Consider the following 21,544-nt stretch of genomic DNA (forward strand, 5'->3'; position numbering starts at 1 on the left):
GCACCGTAGGGTCCATTTTTTTGTTTAAACTCATTTAGGATATACAGAATACCTAGGAGTCTTCCTAGTCGTAAGGAAGTGATGGTAATATTGCAGGTATATTCTTACAATTAACTTAATTAACTTAATTGTTGAATTTCAATATATATAATATATAATTTAACGTATATAATCTAAGAGAAGAGAGTTATGTTTGCAGTTGGTTAATGCAAATATTATCTTTGAAATAGACTTTACTCATCTGTACTCAGGTTACTGTTATTTTGGACAGTAATCCTAAGACATGCTAACCAAATGGATTTTGAGAATGTTAGAGCTGATTGACTATATAATTTATCGTTCACGATATTTTCAAGAGTAGAAGACATTGGAGTTAAGGCTTTTGTGAATGTGGAAAACGCGTATTTCTCTGAGTTGTACTGTTAAGTTGTATGGTCAGATGACACCTTTTGGTCTTGTTCTGAAATTTGTTTATAGTTGACATCTTTGACAGATGGCATCTGGTTTAAGAATTTTTTCTATTTTCTCATTCAGGAAAAGAAAATTATATTTTTGAGAGTATATTTTTTTTTCCTTAATTATAAGTCCTGTTCAGTGTTGTTTCTCTTAATGCTCTGCTTTATATTTCAAGACTCTTCAGTGAGCCTTGGTTTTAGCACACTTATATACTAATGATTTGAAATTAAATTTTGGAACTCAAAAAAATAGAGAAAATTACAGTTTTTCATACCTTATATGATGCAAGTCATTTTGATTTTGCTCCTAAGAACATGTATTTTACCTTCACTTTCATTTGCATACTAACATATACTCATTTCTGAAATAATCTTTTATTGTGGATTCAAGGATCAAGATTATAGGACTGGCCCAAGTGAGGAGAAACCAAGCAAGCTTATTCGATTAAGCGGGGTGCCTGAAAATGCCACAAAAGAAGAGGTAAGCCTCTTTCTTCTTTTTCCTTTTTTTTTTCTGTCAATTAAAAAAATGTTTTTTGACTTTGTATTTTGAAAAGTTAATAGATTCACAGGAAGGTGCAAAGAAATGTACATGGAAGTTTTGGGTGTCCTTCCTGCAGGGTTAACGTCTTGTATTACTACAGGACAATAGCTAAACCAGGAAATTGGCTTTGGTACAATCCATAGAACTTATTTAGGTTTCAGCAGTTATACATTCACTCACTGAGGTGGGGTTTGTTAAAAACAAACAAACAAAAAATTTTGACAAATAATTGCTGTCCTCGGACCTGATAATCATCCTTTAGGGCATAATCTAAGAGGGAGGATTGGATTGCATACATAAAGAGGCAGTTTATTTACAACAGTAAGAACCGGCAGCTGCCTAACTCGTCATTGTTAAAGGACTGGCTGACTAAATTATAGCTGAATTTACAGGGAAATCTGGTCAGAATATTACAATAAGAGCAAACTGCTTACTCTGTGCCAGGCATCACGTGACGTCTACACGCATTAGTTCTTTAATTATCACAGTACCTTATGAATAGGTACTCTTTATTCATTCCCTCCAAATATTAAGCATATGCTGGGCACTGAATAATATAGCAGTGGATATTGTAAAGTCACTGCCTCCATGGATAATAAAAAAGTAAACAAAACCCCATAATTTCAGGTAGTGATAAATGCTCTGAAGATAAATAAAGGTGTAGAGTGTAACTGGGGTAGGGGCTGTTTTCGATCGGGTATTTGGGGAAGGCATCACTAAGAAAATGACATTTGAGCCAAGCCTGACTGCTGGGAGAGAACAATCCATTTGAAGATGAGGAAAAGAACTGACTAGGTGTGAGGGAGTTAAGTGCCATGGCCCTCTACTGACTTCAGCCCAGGGCATCATCTTCTCTTTAACAGATGAGAAACTTGGCACTGAAAAGTTACACAGCAAGAGAGCAGGAGAGGCTTGAAATGTAGGCAGTCTGATTTCAAAGCTCAAGTTCTTGACAGTTATGCTCTTTCTGCCTTTTTTACATACTTAGGAATATTTTTTTTTTAATTTTTTTTTAACGTTTATTTATTTTTGAGACAGAGAGAGACAGAGCATGAATGGGGGAGGGGCAGAGAGAGAGGGAGACACAGAATCGGAAGCAGGCTCCAGGCTCTGAGCCATCAGCCCAGAGCCCAACGCGGGGCTCGAACTCACAGACCGCGAGATCGTGACCTGAGCTGAAGTCGGCCGCCCAACCAACTGAGCCACCCAGGCGCCCCAGGAATTTTTTAATAATTATGTTCTACTCATTAACAGTTTTGAGTGCCTAGAGTATGCATGGGTTAATTTTGCCTTTATAAAGTAATGATTGCTTTAAATTATATAGAATAAAAACAAAAAGGGAAAGTTAAATATTCAGTGTTAGATAATGATTTGTGTCATTAGTGTAAACACCGTATTCTTGCAGATTCTTAATGCCTTTCGGACTCCTGATGGCACGCCTGTAAAGGACTTGCAGTTGAAGGAGTATAACACAGGTGAGTTTCTGGACATGCATGTGGCCTTGGGTTAGGAAGGGTATTTGTCAGATCTCTGCATCATGTGCTACTCAAAATTTTTTTAAGAAACCACAGTTAAGATTTCCAGAAGCCTCCTGTTGATGTCTTCAAATAACAGCCAGCTTTAGTCTTAGCTGTGGTTCTTTGTGGCTGTTTGTCCACACATGGGCGATGAGGATGCATTGTTCCAGTTCTTCTGGGTGCCTATGAGATCTAAAGTGAGTGTTGTAGCATTTACCCCTGAATATATTTTATATAATCATTAAACTTGCTATTTATGTTCTTCATGGTGGTGGTGTTTTTATGTATGAGCCCATAGGATTTAATAAACTTACGGTATTTAAAAATTTATATTTCATTGCTTCAGCGTGACATTTACAACTTTCCAGAGAAATTGTACAAATTAGTGGTTTCTTGAATTTTCAGTCTTGCTCTGAGAATGAAGTCCTGCAACAGCTGTTTTGTTGAAATTCATGGATAGATCCAGAAGAGCTTTCTCTTTGACCTCTGCTCTGTGGTCTGAACCGCAGATTAAACTTTTCATAATATCCTCCCTAGTGTCTTAGAGTGCCAAGTTTGGTCAGTTCCTTCAAATCTTAATACATTACAGAAAAAGTGGAAGTGAAATGTTAGGCATTCAAGGTATCGACTGATATTTTTAGGTTACATAATATGAAATAATTTAAATATGAAAGTAATCTTTAAGTGATGTCTTTTGCAGAATTTTCAATTGAAGAAAGTAGACCATTAATCTATTTACAGAATTTTAGTAATCCAAATTTAAGAACTCTTCAAGAAAGAGTATGCTGTGTTTTGAGGATATAGTTTACTTCTAAACAATTTACATGCAATAAATTTTTCATGTTAACTAGGTAGCTGCTTTTTCAGTTTGGTTCCGCAGAGGGAAACTATCCATAAAAATAAATTTTTGTGCTTGAAATAATTTGATATTTGTGTCATGTCTAGAAATAGTTGGTCTGTAAATTGAGAATAAACTCAGAAACATTATTTTTTAGAAAGCTAATTATTTTTTTGTTTTAAAAGCATCAATTCTGAATTTGTGGAGACAGAAGAGTAGTTATGTTCTTACACATTCACACATTCACGTCTTTGTGTGTGTGCGCGCGTGCGCATGTCTCATACACACTTTATTCATTCACTATTATCTTTAGGAACTAAAAGAATTTATAGGCTGCAGTTATTTTTCAACTGACAGCAGTAACCTCAGCTTTGGTCTTGTTTCCTTAATTGTGTTTTCGTTAAGCATTGGTATATTTGGAAAGGAGGTGTCTTGATGTTTAAATAGCAATTTAAACTCTTCATTTCTTTAGTACTGACTGAATTTATATATTGTCAGATTTATTAGCAGAGTAATGCTTATATTAATGTATAAGGTCCATAGAAGTTCTTAAATTTGCTTACTGTAGTAGCTGTTAGAGTAATAATTGGCAGATGTAAGACATTAATTAATACTCATGTAAAATAATTTAAGACAGTGGTTAAAAAAAATCACCTTTCAGGAAATACACTCTCTTCTTGGCATTTTATTATATGAAGTAATGATGTATTAAAAGTAGATACATGGTTCTTTTTTTTTTTTAATGAGGTAATTGGATTATTAGTCCCATGTTATCCATTTCTTCATGGCAAGTAGAATGAAATTTTGAAAATACCTGTCAGATCATGTTATTACCATGCCAGAAATCGTCTAAAGGTTTTCCATCTCACTTGCAAGAAATTTGCAACTCCTTGTTCTGACTTACAGAATCCTGCATGAGCTGGCCCTTAGCTGTTTGACCTCATCCTGTACTGCTCTCCACCTTTCTTATTATGCTGTAGCCACACTGAGCCTTTCTCTAGGCTTGACCAAATACAGACTTCTTTCTCTGTCGGGACCCTTGCACTGTTCTCCCCTCTGATCCTCACTTGTCTTCTGGGATTTAGTTCATGGCTTCAGTTTCACCTCTCAGGGGCTTGCCTCACTATCTACTCCAAAATCACTCCTTAGTTATTTTCATCATATCCTGGTTTGTTGTCATAGGATCTATCACTTTTATTTTCCAGTGGTTTTGTGTGTCTTATTCCTCCCACTAGAAAGTTCCATGACAGCAGGAGCCTTGTCTGTCTTGTTCCCTCCTGTTACACTTGCCCACTGTGTCTGGCACTGATGTGTTCTCAGTATGCATGGAATGAGTGAATATCTGTGAAGTATATAGAGAGCAGCTATGATCTCCTCTCAGGTGATCAACAGTAAAGGGTCATTTAGGTTCCATAGCAATGCAGTCTTATATCTGCTGAAGAATATGCCTTGGAGCAATCAGATGTTTTAAGAACTTTAACAGTTGCTTGTTAAAAGACTGTATGTGTATTTTAGCAGAAAAGGTGACTTTTGGGGCGCCTGGGTGGCGCAGTCGGTTAAGCGTCCGACTTCAGCCAGGTCACGATCTCGCGGTCCGGGAGTTCGAGCCCCGCGTCAGGCTCTGGGCTGATGGCTCAGAGCCTGGAGCCTGTTTCCGATTCTGTGTCTCCCTCTCTCTGCCCCTCCCCCGTTCATGCTCTGTCTCTCTCTGTCCCAAAAATAAATAAACGTTGAAAAAAAAAATTAAAAAAAAAAAAAAAAAGAAAAGGTGACTTTTATGAATGGCAGTTAGTTTTTTTAGGTTGTGTGATAACCTGCAATGATCTTGTGGGATGGACATTGCTCATAAGGGGACTGTAGGGTAGAGTTGGTCCTTTTCACTGGTGTAATGGGGTGGGGGGGGGCAGTCTGTAACAGAAAAAAAGATTAATGCCTGCTCACTGACTTTAGTAATTATCAATTTAATTTTTGTTTCATTTAGAGCTGTGTAAGTACAGGGCTACAAGTTTTATCCAAAATCTGTGGGATCAAAAGTCAAAATTATAACTTTTTCTGAATATAGAAAGATAATGTGGTACGTAGATCATATATGAATTCTATCCCCCAGTGGGATGTATATCAAACATAGTAATACTTCAAAATATATGAATATTCTCACTAAGGGGACTGACTAAAGACAGTAAAGGACTCAGTATAGTTCTGGTCAGGATTTGTTTCCAAATGACTTCACATGACCTGAAAATTTACCAAAAACCTTGATATTTAAGAGATTTTGGGCTTTTAGAATTGCAGATAAGAATTGTGAACCTACATAATTTTGTGTATATCTGAGGTTTTTTGCCATTTGTAAATATGTTATAACCCCATTAGTTGTAAATTACCTTGAGTAACATTACACTCCTGGAAAAAGTATCAGGAGTGACATGTGTTTTGGTGACTGGATGAATAAACTTTGGTATGTATATACAATGGAATACTATTCAACATTAAAAATGGATGAATTTCAGGTATTATACTAAGTAAAAGAAATCAGATTCAAAAGGCTACATGCTGCATAAAAAGGAATGAAATACTGATACATGCTATAACTTGGATGGATCTTGAAAATATTGTGCTGAGTGAAAGAAGGTGGGCACAAAAGAGCACATACTCTCACATGATCCCGTTTTTTAAAGTGTTTATTTATTTTGAGAGAGAGCGCACAGGAGCGGGGAAGGGCCAGAGAGAGGGAGAGAGAGAATGCCAAGCAAGCTTGGCACTGTCAGTGCAGAACATGATGTGGAGCTCAGTCCCACAAACTGTGAGATCATGGCCTGAGTCTAAATCAAGAGCCGGAGGCCTAACCGACTGAGCCACCCAGGCACCCCTGATATGATCCCATTTATATAAAATATCCAAAATAGACATATCTGTAGAAAAAGAAAGCAGAGTGGGTAATTTAGTTGTTACCAAGGGCTGGAGGAGGGGAAATGGAGAGTGACTGCTTAATGGGTATAAGGTTTCCTTTTGGGGTGATAGAAATGTTCTGGAAATAGATGTGGGGATGGTTATATAACGTGAATGTACTTAATACCACTGAATCGCATACTTCAAAATGGTTAAATGGTAAATATTATGTTATATGTATTTGATCTAATTTTTAAAAAGACTGTATACAATATGATTCTATTTCTGTGACATTCTGGAAAAAGCAAAATGATAGGAATAGAAAATCGTGGTTGCCAGGGTGTTGGGGGAGGATTTGGAAAGTAGAAACATGGCAATTTTAGGGCACAATGGAACTGTTCTGTATAGAGGTTGTGGTAGTGTATCAATGTTAAATTCACCGAAATTGGTTAACTACTGTATCTAAGAGAATTTAAATAAGAGTAATAAGAGAATATCCTTATTAAGAAATAACTTGCTGAAGTTTTTAGGAGTGAAGGACCATGGTGTATACTTTTTTCTCTCATGTGGTTTAGGGAAAAATATTTGATGCATATGGAAAAGGGAGGAAGAGAATAATGATTAAATAGACACAACAGGATATGTCAGTAGCTGAGTTTGGGTAACAGGTGTATGCATGTGTTTGTGCTATTATTCTTGCAACTTTTTTGTAACTTGGAAATTATTTTCAGTAAAAAGTTGAAAAACTGATATGCAACTGGAGTGCCTTGGGTGGCTTAGTCAATTAAGCATCCTACTTCGGCTCAGGTCATGATCTCACAGTTCGAGATTTTGAGCCCCCTGTCAGGCTCTGTGCTGACAGCTCAGATCCTGGAGCCTGCTTTGGATTCTGTGTCTTCCTCTCTCTCTACCCCTCCCTCGCTCATATTCTGTCTCTCTCAAAAATAAAACGTTAAAAAATTTTAAAAACCGACATGCAACTGATATATTTTATTGTTAAATGATTAGAAATCTTGCAAGATAAAGACTACAGCGAACAGCTTCTGTGAACAATAGAGCAGTGGTTCTCCGAGTGGGTGCTGGACTAGCAGTGTCAGCACTACTTCAGACCTTGTTGAAATACAAATTCTCAGGCCTCACTTTAGACCTGCCAGATGATAAACTGGGGGTGAGGCCCAGCTATCTCTGCTTTAACAGGTGTTCCACTTGATTTTGATGTGCCCTGAATTGTGAGAACCACTGCATTAGATTGACTATGTTTATATTCTTTATTCTAGAACTTTTTGGCACTATTTAAAAGAGACTTAGTAAGCAGGTACACTTTCTTTAAGTCAAAAAGACTAATGCTTTTGTGCTTTTGGAGCCTATGGCAAACACTTGCCTTGTCTGCCTCATGCCAGTTCTGCTGTACTGAGCTGGGGTGGGAGCCTAGAGTAGGGTTGATGCTGTTTTATGACCTTCGTTGTACTTTCTGTTTATGTAGCATATCTCCTCCAGAGATCTTGGAATGGTTGTAGATGTTCTCATTCTCAAAGTGTTTCTGTGACCTATGAATATAGAGAGAATTGCTCTTGGTTTTTAGATGGACTTACTACATACTATATTGTATACAAACTTGCTGTGATACTTTTTCCAAAGGAATTTGTATTATTTAAGCAACAGATGACATAGTTTTTGGATTATGTTTCCCAATGTTTCTATGTTTGAGACATAGAAAGTAATTCTTCATTTCTTCATAGAAGTGAATTCTTCAATTCACTGAAGTGTTACAGAATTATTATTTAAAAATTGTTATTTATTTATTTATGTAATCTCTACACCCAATGTGGGGCTCGAATTCATGACCCTGAGACCAAGAGTCACACGCTCTTCTGACTGAGCCAGCCAGGCACCCCTATAGAATTATTGTAGTACTGTTTTATTAATCAGTATAGCAAAGATAGAAGGCTGATGGAAGTGGTGTTAGGAAGAAGGAGTATCTTGCTTTGAATCTTTCAGTGTTCATTCATATAATGAATGGGTCCAATTTCTGTAACAGGCTCATATCCTATCCTTTCATTTTGCACAACTGAAATGGTTTGAGGGTTTTTGTTCTTTTTTTTTTTTTTAACATTTATTCATTTTTGAGAGACAAGAGAGACAGAGCGCAAGCAGGGCTGGGATGGAGAGAGAGGGAGACACAGAATCTAAGCAGGCTCCAGGCTCTGAGCTGTCAGCATAAAGCCCGATGCAGGGCTCGATTTCAAGATCTGTGAGATCACAACCTAAACCTAAACTGAAGTTGGACACTTAACTGACTGAGCCACCCAGGCGCCCCTAAAATGGTTTGAGTTTTTACGACCATGTTGATAAAATAGAAGTTTTAAGAAAAGAAAAACCCAGAGACAATCTGTCACTTCAGGGGCAGAAGTCCATTATGAAATGAATTGACACTGATACAAAACATGTATAGTTTATGGTAATTCAAATGGGGTAGCTAAAGACGCAATAGCTTAACATCATTTAGAAAAAGTGAGTTGAAAAATGCAAATGAATATTTTTTTACATTATTTTTGGCATTTATAGAATAGACAAGTAAATATTTTTAGTTTTTAAGGAAATACCATAGGCTAATTGGAAAATATCACATTTACTTGTCAATTTGTGAAACTGAAGAAGGTGTTGTTTTCAACCAGGAATCTTAATTAGGTTTGGTTCCACATTTGGGGAAGATGTTTACTGAGAAGCCTTAGGCAAAGGTGGCAGATCTTTAAAAACAGGAATGCCTAGGAAGCCAAGGGACACCTTTTAGGGCTGGATGAGTCTTGTGGAGGTAGTCGATAGACCCTGTGGCCAAGTGCAGACACCACACCTAGAGGAGAATCCCATGTGATGCTGGAGGGGTCAGGTAAGTGTGGGGAGAGGTGAATGCAACTAGAATTAATTTTAGTCTTGTTTGGAATTACCTGGGATTTGCCTTATTTTTATTTGAGGGAGAGAGAATGTGTGAGAGGAGGAGAGAGAGGATTTCTTTTTTTTTGTTTGAGTTTTTAAAATTTATTTTGAGAGACAGCGCGAACAGGGGAGGAGCAGAGAGAGAGAGGAAGAGAGAGAATCCTAAGCAGACTCTGTGCTGTCAGTGCAGAGCTCGATGTGAGGCTTGAACTCATGAACCGTGAGATCATGACTTGAGCCAAAACCAAAAGACAGATGCTTAATCAGCTGAGCCACCCAGGTGCCCTCAGAGAGAGAATCTTAACCAGGCTCCACGCTCAGCATGGAGACACGTGGGGCTCAATTTCTTGACCCTGGGATCATGACCTGAGCTGAAATCGAGAGTTGGACACTCAATTGACTGAGCCACCCAGGTTGCCCTGCCTTCATTTTTTTAAGTTTCCTGCCCTAAAGACTGAATGGAAGGTTCTGTTAGAGAGCATGGGTGGTTTGTGACCCTTACCCTCATTTGAGGGGGTTACCTGTCATATGAGAGATAGCACTTCCTGTGCCTTTGGTTGGTTAGTAGAAACTCATGGAAGAGTTTCTTCTGCTGGAGTAGCAAGAATAAAAGGGTCATTAATCAGCCTGAATAGTGCAGCAGCCTGGTTGACTCCCAGCTTCAGTCCAGGTAGGAAAAGTCATTTATACAGTTACCTTCAATAGGCAGAAGATAGAGGCCATCCATACAAACTGTTTACAGGGTATAAAAATACATTGGTGGGGCACCTGGGTGGCTTAATCTGTTGAGCGTCCGACTTTGGCTCAGGTCATGATCTTGCGGTTCTGGAGTTCGAGCCCTGTGTCAGGCTCTGTGCATATAAAATTAAAAAAAAATACATTGGCTTCTTCCTTTAACTTTCCCCTTGCACAAGAACATCTCTTCTGTGTTCACCTTTCCTAGCTTAAATTCTCTACCCTCAGAATGTAAATTAAAGCAGTATTTACCTGCTTCCATGTTTCTTATTTTTTCACTTCTAATTTACACGTAAGCTTTCTTGGAATTACATAGTGGCACTACTTTCTGAATATACATACCACTGAATTGTACACTTTATTTTAAGTTTATTTATTTTCAGGCAGAGTGTGCCAGTGGGGGAGAGGCAGAGAGAGAATCCCAAGCAGACTCCACACTGTCAGCGCAGAGCTGGAGGTGGGGCTTAAATTCAGGAACTATGAGATCATGACCTGAGCTGAAGTCAGACGCTTAACTGACTGAGCTACCCAGGCACCCTTGTTTTGTTTTGTTTTGTTTTGTTTTTACTATTTTTTAAAAGATTTTATTAAAAAAAATTTTTTAACATTTATTTATTATTGAGAGACAGAAACAGAGCATGAGCATGGGAGGGGCAGAGAGGAGGAGACACAGAATCTGAAGCAGGCTCCAGTCTCCGAGCTGCCAGCACAGAGCCCAAAGTGGGGCTCGAACCCACGGACTGTGAGATCATGACCCGAGCCGAAGTCGGATACTCAACCGACTGAGCCACCCAGGTGCCCCTTTAAGATTTTATTTTTAAGTAATCTCGACAGCCAATGCGGGGCTTGAACCCACAGCCTCGAGACCAAGAGTTGCATGCTCCACCAATTAAGCTGTCCAGGGAGCCCCTGAATTGTATACTTTAAAAGGTTGTATTTTATGGTATGAATTACATCTCAGTTTTAGAAGCTAAGCCTTCTTAAAAATCAGTTGACAAGTCATATAAAGATTGATTTCTTAAAAGCATTTTCTTTTTTTTTTTTTTTTTTTAAACGTTTTTTATTTTTATTTTTGGGACAGAGCGAGACAGAGCATGAACGGGGGAGGGGCAGAGAGAGAGGGAGACACAGAATCGGAAACAGGCTCCAGGCTCTGGGCCATCAGCCCAGAGCCCGACGCGGGGCTCGAACCCACGGACCGTGAGATCGTGACCTGGCTAAAGTCGGACGCTTAACCGACTGCGCCACCCAGGCGCCCCTCTTAAAAGCATTTTCATGAGTATATAGAATATTTACCAAGTTTCAGCACAGATGTTAATGGCCTACTGACTGGTACTTGTAGAGTTCATAATTAATTGTTCCTAGTCTCAGTTCAGTTCATTATGCTGTGCTTAGAAAATGTTGTTATATTTTCATCTCTCTCTTTTTTTTTAATCATTTAAAAATAAAGCAACACCCTATAACCTTGAAAAGCTTATGATTCATTCTTTGGTGTTACCTACCAAGAGTGAGTGCAAGCAGGGGAGGGGCAGAGGGAGAGAGAGAGAATCTTAAGCAGGCTCCACACTGTGTGCAGACGCTGATGCAGGGCTTGATCTGAGCTGAAATCAAGAGTCAGACACCCAGCAGAGAGCCACCCCCTTTTTAATCAAGAGTCACACACTACTGAATGAGCCAGCCAGGCGCCTCTGTGCCATTCTGGTTAGTATATGGCTCTACCTTTGAAAATATTGGACAGTGTTCAGTGTTATTGTTTATTGATTTATTTATCCAAGTAATACCTATAGCATGTTGTGGTGCAGAGGATATGCTGGCCGTCATGAGTATTGTAATCTTTGACTTTAGAGACTTCAGTTTCTGAATATATGGGATGAGTGTTCTGTATTCCTCTTCTGACTAGGCCACAGAATCTTATAAATCAATTAAGGGATCTGGGATAATCAATCAAAGGAATCTGGGAGTTCTCATGCATCATGGGTTCTTTTGGCTTTAAGTTTGAAGTTTACTACTCTGGGTAACTTGATGAAAAAATGTTCAGTTATTTTAATCCTAAAGTCGTTAGAGGATGGCAAACATAGGACTTTTAGAGGCAATAGGCTTTAAAAAAGAGTAACACCTAGGGGTGCCTGGGTGGCTCAGTCAGTTAAGCGTTCAACTTCGGCTCAGGTCATGATCTCGTGGTTCGTGAGTTTGATCCCCACGTTGGGCTCTGTACTGACAGCTCGGAGCCTGGAGCCTGCTTCGGATTCTGTGTCTCCCTCTCTCTGCTCCTCCCCTGCTCATGCTCTGTCTCTCTCTCTCTCTCTCTCCCCTTCAAAAATAAATAAAAACATTAAAAAAATATATAAAAAAGAATAACACCTAAATGAATGTTTGGAGGTAATTATTGGTCAGAGAGGTCAGTAAATAATTGTTAACGACCTTCCCTAATTTTCAGAGGAGGTAAAATAAAATAGGACTCTGCATGGATGTTACAGGAAGTGATCAGACAAAAAGTAGAGACAATTGTACACAGATGCATGTGGATGCTTTCACTTACCTGGAAACTTTCCAGATCTTACCATTGAGGGGTTTTTATGGAGGTTCCATTATGCAGGCATTGTTGTTTAAATCATTGACCTGCTGGTGATTAGCTTAAATTCCAGCTCCTTTCCCCTCCCTGCAAATTGAGGGGTGGGAGTGGTGAGGCCAAAAGTTCTAAGCTTGCTTTTATTTATTTATTTGTTTATTTATTTTTGAGAGAGTGTGGGTGGGGGGAGGGGCAGAAAGAGAGGGGGAACAGAGGATCTGCAGCAGGCTCCCCACTGACAGCAGTGAGCCTGATGCAGGGCTTGAACCCACAAACTGCAAGGTCATGACCTGCACCAAAGTTGGACACTCAACCAACTGAACCACCCAGGCGCCCCCAAAGGTTCCAAGCTTCTAATCAAAGCTTGGACAGTTTGATCACCAGGCCCCATCCTGATGCTGTCTAGGAGCCTGCCAAGAGTCACCTCATTAGAACAAAAGACATCATATCACCCTATCACTCAGAAAATTCCAAGGGTTTTAGAAACTCCATGCCAGGAAACTGGAACAGAGACCCAATATCTTTCTATATTACCACAGATGGGGCTCTCAAAGGTGGATCTGGCTGGTATCCAGTAAATTTAGTTGGGCATCAGTTTTCTGTTATAAGGCATAGGTGACCTAGGCTTATGATCTGGTCAAAGTGTGAGTCTCACAGAATGCCAGTTGTTTGACCCTTCTCTGGATGCTATTTTACTTCTGGAATAGGTGAAAGGCTGGGCCCGTGTGATCTGTTAATTTGAGCAACTTCTAGCTCAGAAGCCATTATCTTTGTGGAACCTCCCAGAGCCCATTAGAACAGTGTTGAGTTGTCCTCTAAGTTGGCACTAGGGCCAAGGCAATGGGAAAAAAGTTGATTGGGACATATTTTCCTCCCACTTGAAATGAAAACAGCTTTGTGATCTGTGGGAGAAGCAGGTATATTCTTAGCATCAACTAGAAATCAGTGCTAAAATGTTAATATTGGGGCACATATGAGGAACAGCAACACAGGTACTGTTTGATCTTTAGTCTCTAATAATGCTTTGTTCTTTATTTTTCTTTTTTAATTTTTTTAATGTTTGTTTATTTTTGAGAGAGAGAGAGAGAGAGAGACCGAGTGCGAGCAGGGGAGGGGCAGAGAGGGAGACAGAATTTGAAGCAGGCTCCAGGCTCTGAGCTGTCAGCACAGAGCCCCATGTGGGGCTCAAACCCATGAACTGTGAGCTCATGACCTGAGCTGAGGTCGGACATTTAACCAACTGAGCCACCCCGGCGTCCCCCTAATGCTTTGTAATAGAAGCACAGGGGTACTGAAATGCACTCCTGAAACCACTCTGCAAAGAAGTTACCATCATTGCAACTTGGTGTATGGATAACCCAAGCCCAGAGAGAAGTGGCTTGACTGGGAGCTTGTGGTGAGTTAGCTTCTGCATATATACAAACTGTAGAAGTTACTTTTCTTGTGTCTTGCTCCAGTGAAGATACTCATTACAATTGATGTGGTATTGACTGAGCAGCACCATGTACCAGGTATTATGCTAGTGTTGGGGATGTAGGAATGAAAAGACGTCACCCCTAATCTGGGACTTCTCTTGTTCTGGGATTATCTCTACATGGGCAGTTTGCTACAGCATTCAGTGGTGCTGCTCCTCTCTTCAGTGATCCTTTCGCCACACTTACACGATCTTTCCTGCCAGGATAGAGTGTTATTGGCTGGGGAAAAAAGTAGATCTGCAGATTTTCCTCTTTTACTCCAGCTGTTCGCTCTGTAGATTGTTTGTTTTCAAGTGAACAAAAATTGAACTAGATCATTGGCTTTGTAAAGAATAATTGTTCCCAGGGGCTCCTGGCTGGCTCAGTTGGAAGAGCATGTGACTCTTGATCTTGGGATTTTGAGTTTTAGCCCCATATTGAGTGTAGAGATTACATAAATAAATAAAGTTAAAAAAAAAAAAATTGTGCCCAGATAAGTAAGTCCTGAGGATGTAATGTATATCATGATGACTGTAGTTAACAGTACTGTTCTGTATATTTGAAAGTTGCTAAGAGAATAGATCTTAAAAGTTCTCAAGAAAAAAAAATTGGTAACTGTATGTGGTGATGGGTATTAATTATAAACTTATTGTAGTAATCATTTTGCAGTATACACATATATTGAACCATTATGTTGTGTACCTAAAACCAACACAATGTTATGTAATTCTGTCTTAATAAAAAATAATAATTGTTTCCTTTTCTGACTTCTATAGCATCTTGAGGTAGTCTATGCCTGTCTGTTTTATAAGTCTTCCTTTAGACCAGACTCTCTGAGGGCAAGGACCCTCCTCTTCCGCCATGCTTACATAGCATTATTAATGTCATTGGAATTGAAATGAATTAAATAAGGGTGAGAATTTCCTAACAAATGGTATCCCGGGGCCAGAGAACCATCATAAGGATGAAGTGACCCTAAGATTAATTTTGAACTTTGAAAACTACTTGAAAATGAAACACACCCCCATTTTTTTTTCTTTTATTATCAGTTGGCACAGATGGAGCACTAAATAAAATAGAACCATATGCAGTTTTAAAAAATTTAGCAAGTAATCATGAGTGGGTATCTTCCTTGTTTCATCTTTTTCTGTTAGAAACTAGCAACCCTTATGTGCATAGTTGAGGGGGAGAGGATTGAAAGTGCTTATAAGATGTCAATGTAATGAATTTCATAGGTCCAGTTCTTTTTTTTTTTTTTTTTAATGTTTGTTTATTTTGAAAGAACATGATTGGGGGAGGGACAGAGACGGGAGGGGGGGTGGAGAGAATCCCAAGCAGCCTCCTTGCTCAGCACAGAACCTGAGGCGGGGCTTGATCTCAGGAACAGGAGATCGTGACCTGAGCCAAAATCCAGAGTTAGACGCTTAACCTACCGAGCCACCCAGGGGCCCCTCCTGCGTCCAATTCTATTCTTCCCACACGATAGGTTGACATATAAATCAGATATTTTCCTAATTTTCATAATGCAAGCTGCAGGTGCATATTCACCTGAGGGTTTAGCAGGGCAAAGTACCTCTTAGAAATCTTGGACACCGGCCTCTTTTGGTATATTATTCCCATTGATAGGAATTCAAATACCTGGATCAGTTCTGTTTTGGTTTTTGTTAAAATCTCTAACTTGATAATATTTTACTTCTAAAAACCTGTAGCCCCAATGAAATGGAATTACGAAAATAGGACCTTTAGCCCTCTTGAATCTCTATTAAGATTTGTCATGGTGTTTTTTATATTCATAATGCTTTGTTCTCACAGAAATAATAATCCTTGTTTAGAGAAAAAAAAATGTGTTTTCTTTTCCTCAGAGATACCCAATAAAATAAAGAAACCTCTTTGCCCCTCTATGTCTTCTTTTTGTTTTTTAATTATTCAGTATAGTTTCAAGTGTAGAATATAGTGATTCAACAATTCTATACGTTGTACTCAGTGTTCATCATGATTCCCCGCTGCCTATGTCCTTTAAAATCCTTTAAAATTCTTTTTACATTTCATAGTTGGTATGTATATTCCAGGCTTTATCAAAGTCACTTAGTCCTCCTAATGGGGAATTGAGCCAGAATTGTTTATGTTAGTTGAGTTTTTCTAGACTAGTTTGAATGTAGGGCTGCTCATTTCATTTGCTTAAATAAATATTGCTGTGTAATTGTTACAAAAGCATGGTTTGGTATAGACATTACAGTTGACTTGAACAATTGAGGGCCATCTTTGTCAGCGTCTCTGAGTCAGCTTTTTTAGGAGTAGAGACTAAAAGATACTGTATATTATTTGTCAGGGCTTTGTTTTCTGTACTTTTTAAGCACCTTATTAATAAGCACTTATTAAGCACCTGGTTAGTTTTTATCACAGGTACTTTTTTGGAGAATAGACAACCACGTGATTAGTGAATATGAAGAAGAATTGAAATTTTATTTATTTTTTTATTAAAAAGTTATTTTTTAATGTTTATTTTTGAGAGAGAGGAAGACACAGAATCTGAAGCAGACTTCAGGCTCTGAGCTGCCAGTGCAGAGCCCAATGCAGGGCTCGAACCCACAAACCATGAGATCATGATCTGAGCTGAAGTCGGATGCTTAACCGACTAACCCACCCAGGTGCCCCAAGAATTGAAATTTTAATGTTGCCTTTATAAATTTCCTTCTCTTTCCCTGTTCTCATCCTCCTCAGCTGCCCAAAAAACAAAACTAAACTAAAAAACCAAACCTGTAAGGAGCATTCATATTTCTTTTTAGAAATCTACACATTTGGAATAGAAAATGGAGTAAAATATGCTTTTTAATAGTCCTATAAATAAGTGCAAAGACCCATCAGGCCACCAGGCTTCTTCCAGCATGTGGTGGTAGAAGAAAAACGTAATAAAAGAATTTCTTACACTTTAGGTAAGAATCTTTTTGTGGGACTGTTAACACTGAGTTTATCATCTTAATGATTCCAAATGGTTCCTAGCAATTCTGAATGCAAAGTTTGTTGGTTGTTTTCAGAATGTTTAGGTCTGTGGTGGAACAGGTCTACTAGAACTTTTTCTGTGAATTATAAAAAAATCCCCAATTATCCCACTATAACAATACAACCATTGTAAACATGTTCATGTACAGTTGTGTTGCATTACATCATTTTCAAATTTCACCTGTGCTTGCTCAGCCCCTCTCTACAACCCCATCTTCCCTCTCATGAAGTGAGCATGAGAGGTGGGATGTGACTCGGTCGTGGCTTCAGTTGGTCTCTGTATCCAAGTTTCTCTAAGTGTGAGCATTCACTGTGCTAGCTGTGATTCTGTTATTTAAAGTGATATGTTTTTCATACATTATGGCCCTTAAATGCAAGCCAGCCTCTTCATCTGGTGTCAACCAAAAGAAAAGCGATCTGTTGCAACGCTGGAGGAAAAACTGGCAGTGTTGGACTTAACCTATATTGAGAGATGGTATGTTGTTCTTCTCGTTGGGGTGTTCGAGTATGATTTTGACAATGCATGGTTTTCATCTCATATGCGGACTTTATGTCTAACCTAGGAGTTAGATGCAACTTCATTGTGTTTAATTCTGGTTCTTTTTCCTATACACGTTTTATATAATTGTCCTCATTTTTGAAGCCTTTAAAATATGTTATATTAAGTTTCCTATATCAAGTGTCTTACTGTATTGTAATTTTTGTAACCATCATTACAAGAGTTTCAGGTTTTTGTCTTTGCAGAAGACTTTTGGTAGCCAGTATGGCAGTCCATGAGTGCGAATGCTTTCTAACTTGCATACTCAGGCCCACTCAAAAGGTTTTGCTATAGGTATTTTAGAGTAAGGATAACTGGTATGCTGATTTCAGTATTTCTTTATTTCATTTTATGTTATTTTAAGTTTATTTATTTATTTTCGAGAGAGACAGAGAGAATCCCAAGCAGGCTCCACACTGTCAGTGCTGAGCCTGATGTGGGACTCGAATTCATAAACTGAGAGATCATGACCTGAGCTGAAATCAAGAGTTGGACACTTAATTGACTGAGCCACCCAGGCACCCAAATTTTATTTTATTTTAGAGAGGGAGGGAGGGAGAGAGAGAGAGAATGAGAGAGAGGGAGGGAGGGAGGGAGAGGAGAGAATCCCAAGCAGGCTCCACACTGACAGCATGGAGCCTGATAGGGGGCTTGAACTCACAAAATGAGATCATGACTTGAGCTGAAGTCAGATGCTTAACTGACTGAGCCACTCAAGCACCCAGATCTCAGTATTTCTTTTTTTTTTTTTTTTAACGTTTATTTATTTTTGAGACAGAGCATGAACGGGGGAGGGGCAGAGAGAGAGGGAGACACAGAATCGGAAGCAGGCTCCAGGCTCTGAGCCATCAGCCCAGAGCCCGACGCGGGGCTCAAACCCACGGACCGCGAGATCGTGACCTGAGCTGAAGTCGGACGCTTAACTGACTGAGCCACCCAGGCGCCCCCAGATCTCAGTATTTCTTAACGATAGACACGGTCTTATCTGTCTATACCCTTTCTGTGATTGGGCTCTGTAAAATTCAGAATTCAGATTATCTGTATCACTCTTGGATTTTATTAAAAGGTGAGAGGCTATTCAGTGTAGCAGTTAACAGCATCGATTTGAATTTGTACTGCCTGGCTCTGAGCCCATATTGCTACTTACCATTGAGGTGATTTTAAGCAAATTACTTATTTCTTTGCCTATTTCCCTATGCCTATAACCCCATGAACTTAATAGTACTTACCTCATAGGGTAGTCTTGTGAGGATTAAATTAGTGTATGTAAAGTGTTTCGAGTGCAGCCTTGCACCAACAAGTGCTACGTAAGTATTAGTATTGTCCATTTTGGCAGTTTCTGAAAAAACCTTATACAGCTGTGAGACACAAAAAATGCTTAGGATCAAGATTAGGTACTTTTTTTTTTTTTTAAGTTTTAGGCATTATAATTAAACTTTAAGTTTTTGTTACTGTGTAATAGCTAAAGTTTCAGGCAAAGAAATGGAATGTTGGGCTTGTGATTCTAATATTAAATCTGAAGCACATTGTAAACATAAAGTATTACAGTGTTGATGTATAAAGATGCTCATAATGTTGCTTGCAGACATATCTTTTCCCTTTCCAGTGAGTGTAGTATCAAAGTCTTGTGTGTCCTTTAGCAAAGTATGAAGGTTGTCATGAATCTTCTTTCTTTCTCTGTCTATAGATTCTGTGGTGTGCCCTTCTGGGCCACAATAGTTACTTCTTTAAGTACAGAAAAGAAGCTCAAAGCTTTCCCAATTGGTGTTAGTTCCCTGTGTTGTCCATTTTGGCAGCTATAGAGAGAGTTAGTTGCTTTCCACACACCTGAACTTTGATATGCTTTGTAGAGGTGATCCCCACACTTGAGAATATATCTGCTTATTCCTTGGGTACCCCCTTCTGATTGTGGATATGCATTTCAATGTTTGCAGTAGATATTTGGTGATAAAAGGGACCTTAGTTGCTTCTGTTACTCTCCAGTGTTTCCCAGGAACAATCAGAGCCCTTTACAAAATTTCCAGTGTTTTCTGTAGATGTTCACCAAGTTTGATCAAGAAAATCCACTCAAAAGGAATTAAGTAACAAAACAATTTCCATTGTTAACAGGGCATATGTAAATATATATACCATTTCTTTAGAGTAGTTTCATTTTTTCAAAGTTACTAATCACAGGAGGCTGATTTTTGGTAAATTTAGGTAGAGGTTGCAGGGGTTAGTGTTGGTCAAAGCTGTGAAATCAAATAGAAAATCTCTCTCAGCCTAAAGTGATGCTGAGATTTCTAATAGATTTGTTTTTTCCTTCCTGGTTAACTCCTAAAATTCTAAGCAAGAATCAGCCTCTACCATTGTCATATTTCATAATGAACTTGGAGTATTTAACAAGTCTGAAGTCAGTTTTATTCTTATAATAAAACTTTTCAGGCCATTCAATCCAAGTGACAAAGAATCCAACCCATGTCACCAAGTTTGGTCTTTTTTTTTTTAAGTTACATTTTCTGTTGCTCTAATTTTTGTCTGTTTTGATTTTGATTTTGATTTTTTTACTTTTTGGTCTTTGATACTTTAATGTAATGATACTTAGCTTCCTATTATATATACTTACTGCTCAAAATTGGCCTGGGTTTGTGTTGTTTCTCTTTCTCTTTCCCTGAGTTTTTTTCTCATCTGAACAAGTCACATCTTTTTCTTGCTGTTGATTTGCACAGCGTTGCTTCTAAACATGAGTGTCTTTATCCTGGGAGGCAGTGGAGGAAGCATGGAAGCCCTTGTGGAGCATTGCATTGCCAAGTGTGTTTTGTAGTCATGTGGTGCCAGTATCTGGGAAATTATAAGATGGGTTAGTATTAGAGCTTGGCAGCCTGTAAATCCCATGAGCTCTCAGTCTCATGGGTCATGAGAGTTGCAAATGACACTTGCTTAGGAGAAAGGTGAAGGGTATTCTGTAACTCTAATGGTTCATACAGTTCTTGAACATGTACTGATTGCTAACAACTGCTGTCTCTCCCCCAGCCTACCCCACCGCCAATCTTTGTGCACAAGCACAATTTTGGACCCAGCTATTTGAATTTATTTATGCTTTTACACCTTCTTCCTTTCATAAAGATTTAAGCTGGTTTATGACTTGAGTTGAAACAAAGAAAAAAAGAGGAGACCTGAAATGGTCTGTCCCCTGCCAACCAGAAGCCTCCTGTGGTATCCAAACAGAATAGTTGCCTCAGTCTGTCAGCACTTCTGTCTTTGAAGGTGGTTTCTGCTTGAAAAGTGGTGACTATTAGCATAGCTTTGGGATAATTGCTTCTCCTTCCTCTCTTGGGATACATTTTTTTTTTTCCAGATACTTCCCTGTTCTTCTTGACTTTGTTTTTCCAGAAGATTCACCCTGTGATTAATATGTTTTGGGTGCCCACTTGAACTTAACTGTGGGATTACCTAATTCTGGGGCACCTTCACCAGACCATCAGTGCTAAAGAGAGCAAAGGATCTTCTTGGTTAATAGAAAAAGCCACTGTGGAATGACTCTCAAAGTCCAGAAACATCCAGATTTTCTTTCAGTACTTTTTTCTGTTTGGAATAGCAGCTTTGCCTAGTATAGGGGAGGGAGGGGCTAGTTGGGAGGGCTTGTATTAAGGGGTTCAGAAACAGGGGATTTAAGTGTGTCTTTTGTGTTTGCAAGGCACTAACACCACTCCCGTCTGTATTTAAATGCTGTCCCCAGGTTACGACTATGGCTATGTCTGCGTGGAGTTTTCACTCTTGGAAGATGCCATCGGATGCATGGAGGCCAACCAGGTTGCTTTATACTTCGGTCAAATGATGCTGGAAGGATATATTTTTTCTATATGGGGAGGGAGGGTTTCACATGATTGAACTTTGGAAAGGTACCAGAAATCTGTATTTGGAGCATACCACATTCCAACTAGAAAATGGTTGTAAGGAGAAACTCTAGAAGAGGCTGGGAAGGTTTCTTTAGAAGAGTTAATGGGCACAAGTATATTTTAAAAACTGGAGCCTAGTTGCAGTTGGACTAGATGCCAAAAACAGTAGATGGGCAAAAATGACAGGTCTGGAGTG

The 21,544-nt window shown here is 38.9% G+C and overlaps 1 protein-coding gene across 11 annotated transcripts in view; it reads left to right on the plus strand.

Annotated features, from left to right (window-relative positions):
* RBM6 (RNA binding motif protein 6) overlaps positions 1–21,544 on the plus strand; it is a 104,990-nt gene that overhangs the window by 27,461 nt on the left and 55,985 nt on the right. For 9 of the 11 annotated variants that reach the window (XM_047097320.1, XM_047097322.1, XM_047097321.1 and 6 more), the window contains 3 exons: positions 847–936; positions 2,405–2,474; positions 21,189–21,262. In XM_047097320.1, the coding sequence (XP_046953276.1) occupies positions 847–936; positions 2,405–2,474; positions 21,189–21,262 (234 nt within the window). Of the gene's footprint in view, positions 1–846; positions 937–2,404; positions 2,475–21,188; positions 21,263–21,544 lie in introns of those variants that run through there. The other 2 variants (XM_047097328.1, XM_047097329.1) reach the window with 2 other exon arrangements.

Source organism: Lynx rufus, unplaced genomic scaffold, assembly GCF_022079265.1.
Source record: "Lynx rufus isolate CCGP_SWC_20201006 ecotype Redwood Valley unplaced genomic scaffold, mLynRuf1.p SCAF_4, whole genome shotgun sequence".
Classification (NCBI taxonomy): Eukaryota; Metazoa; Chordata; class Mammalia; order Carnivora; family Felidae; genus Lynx; species Lynx rufus.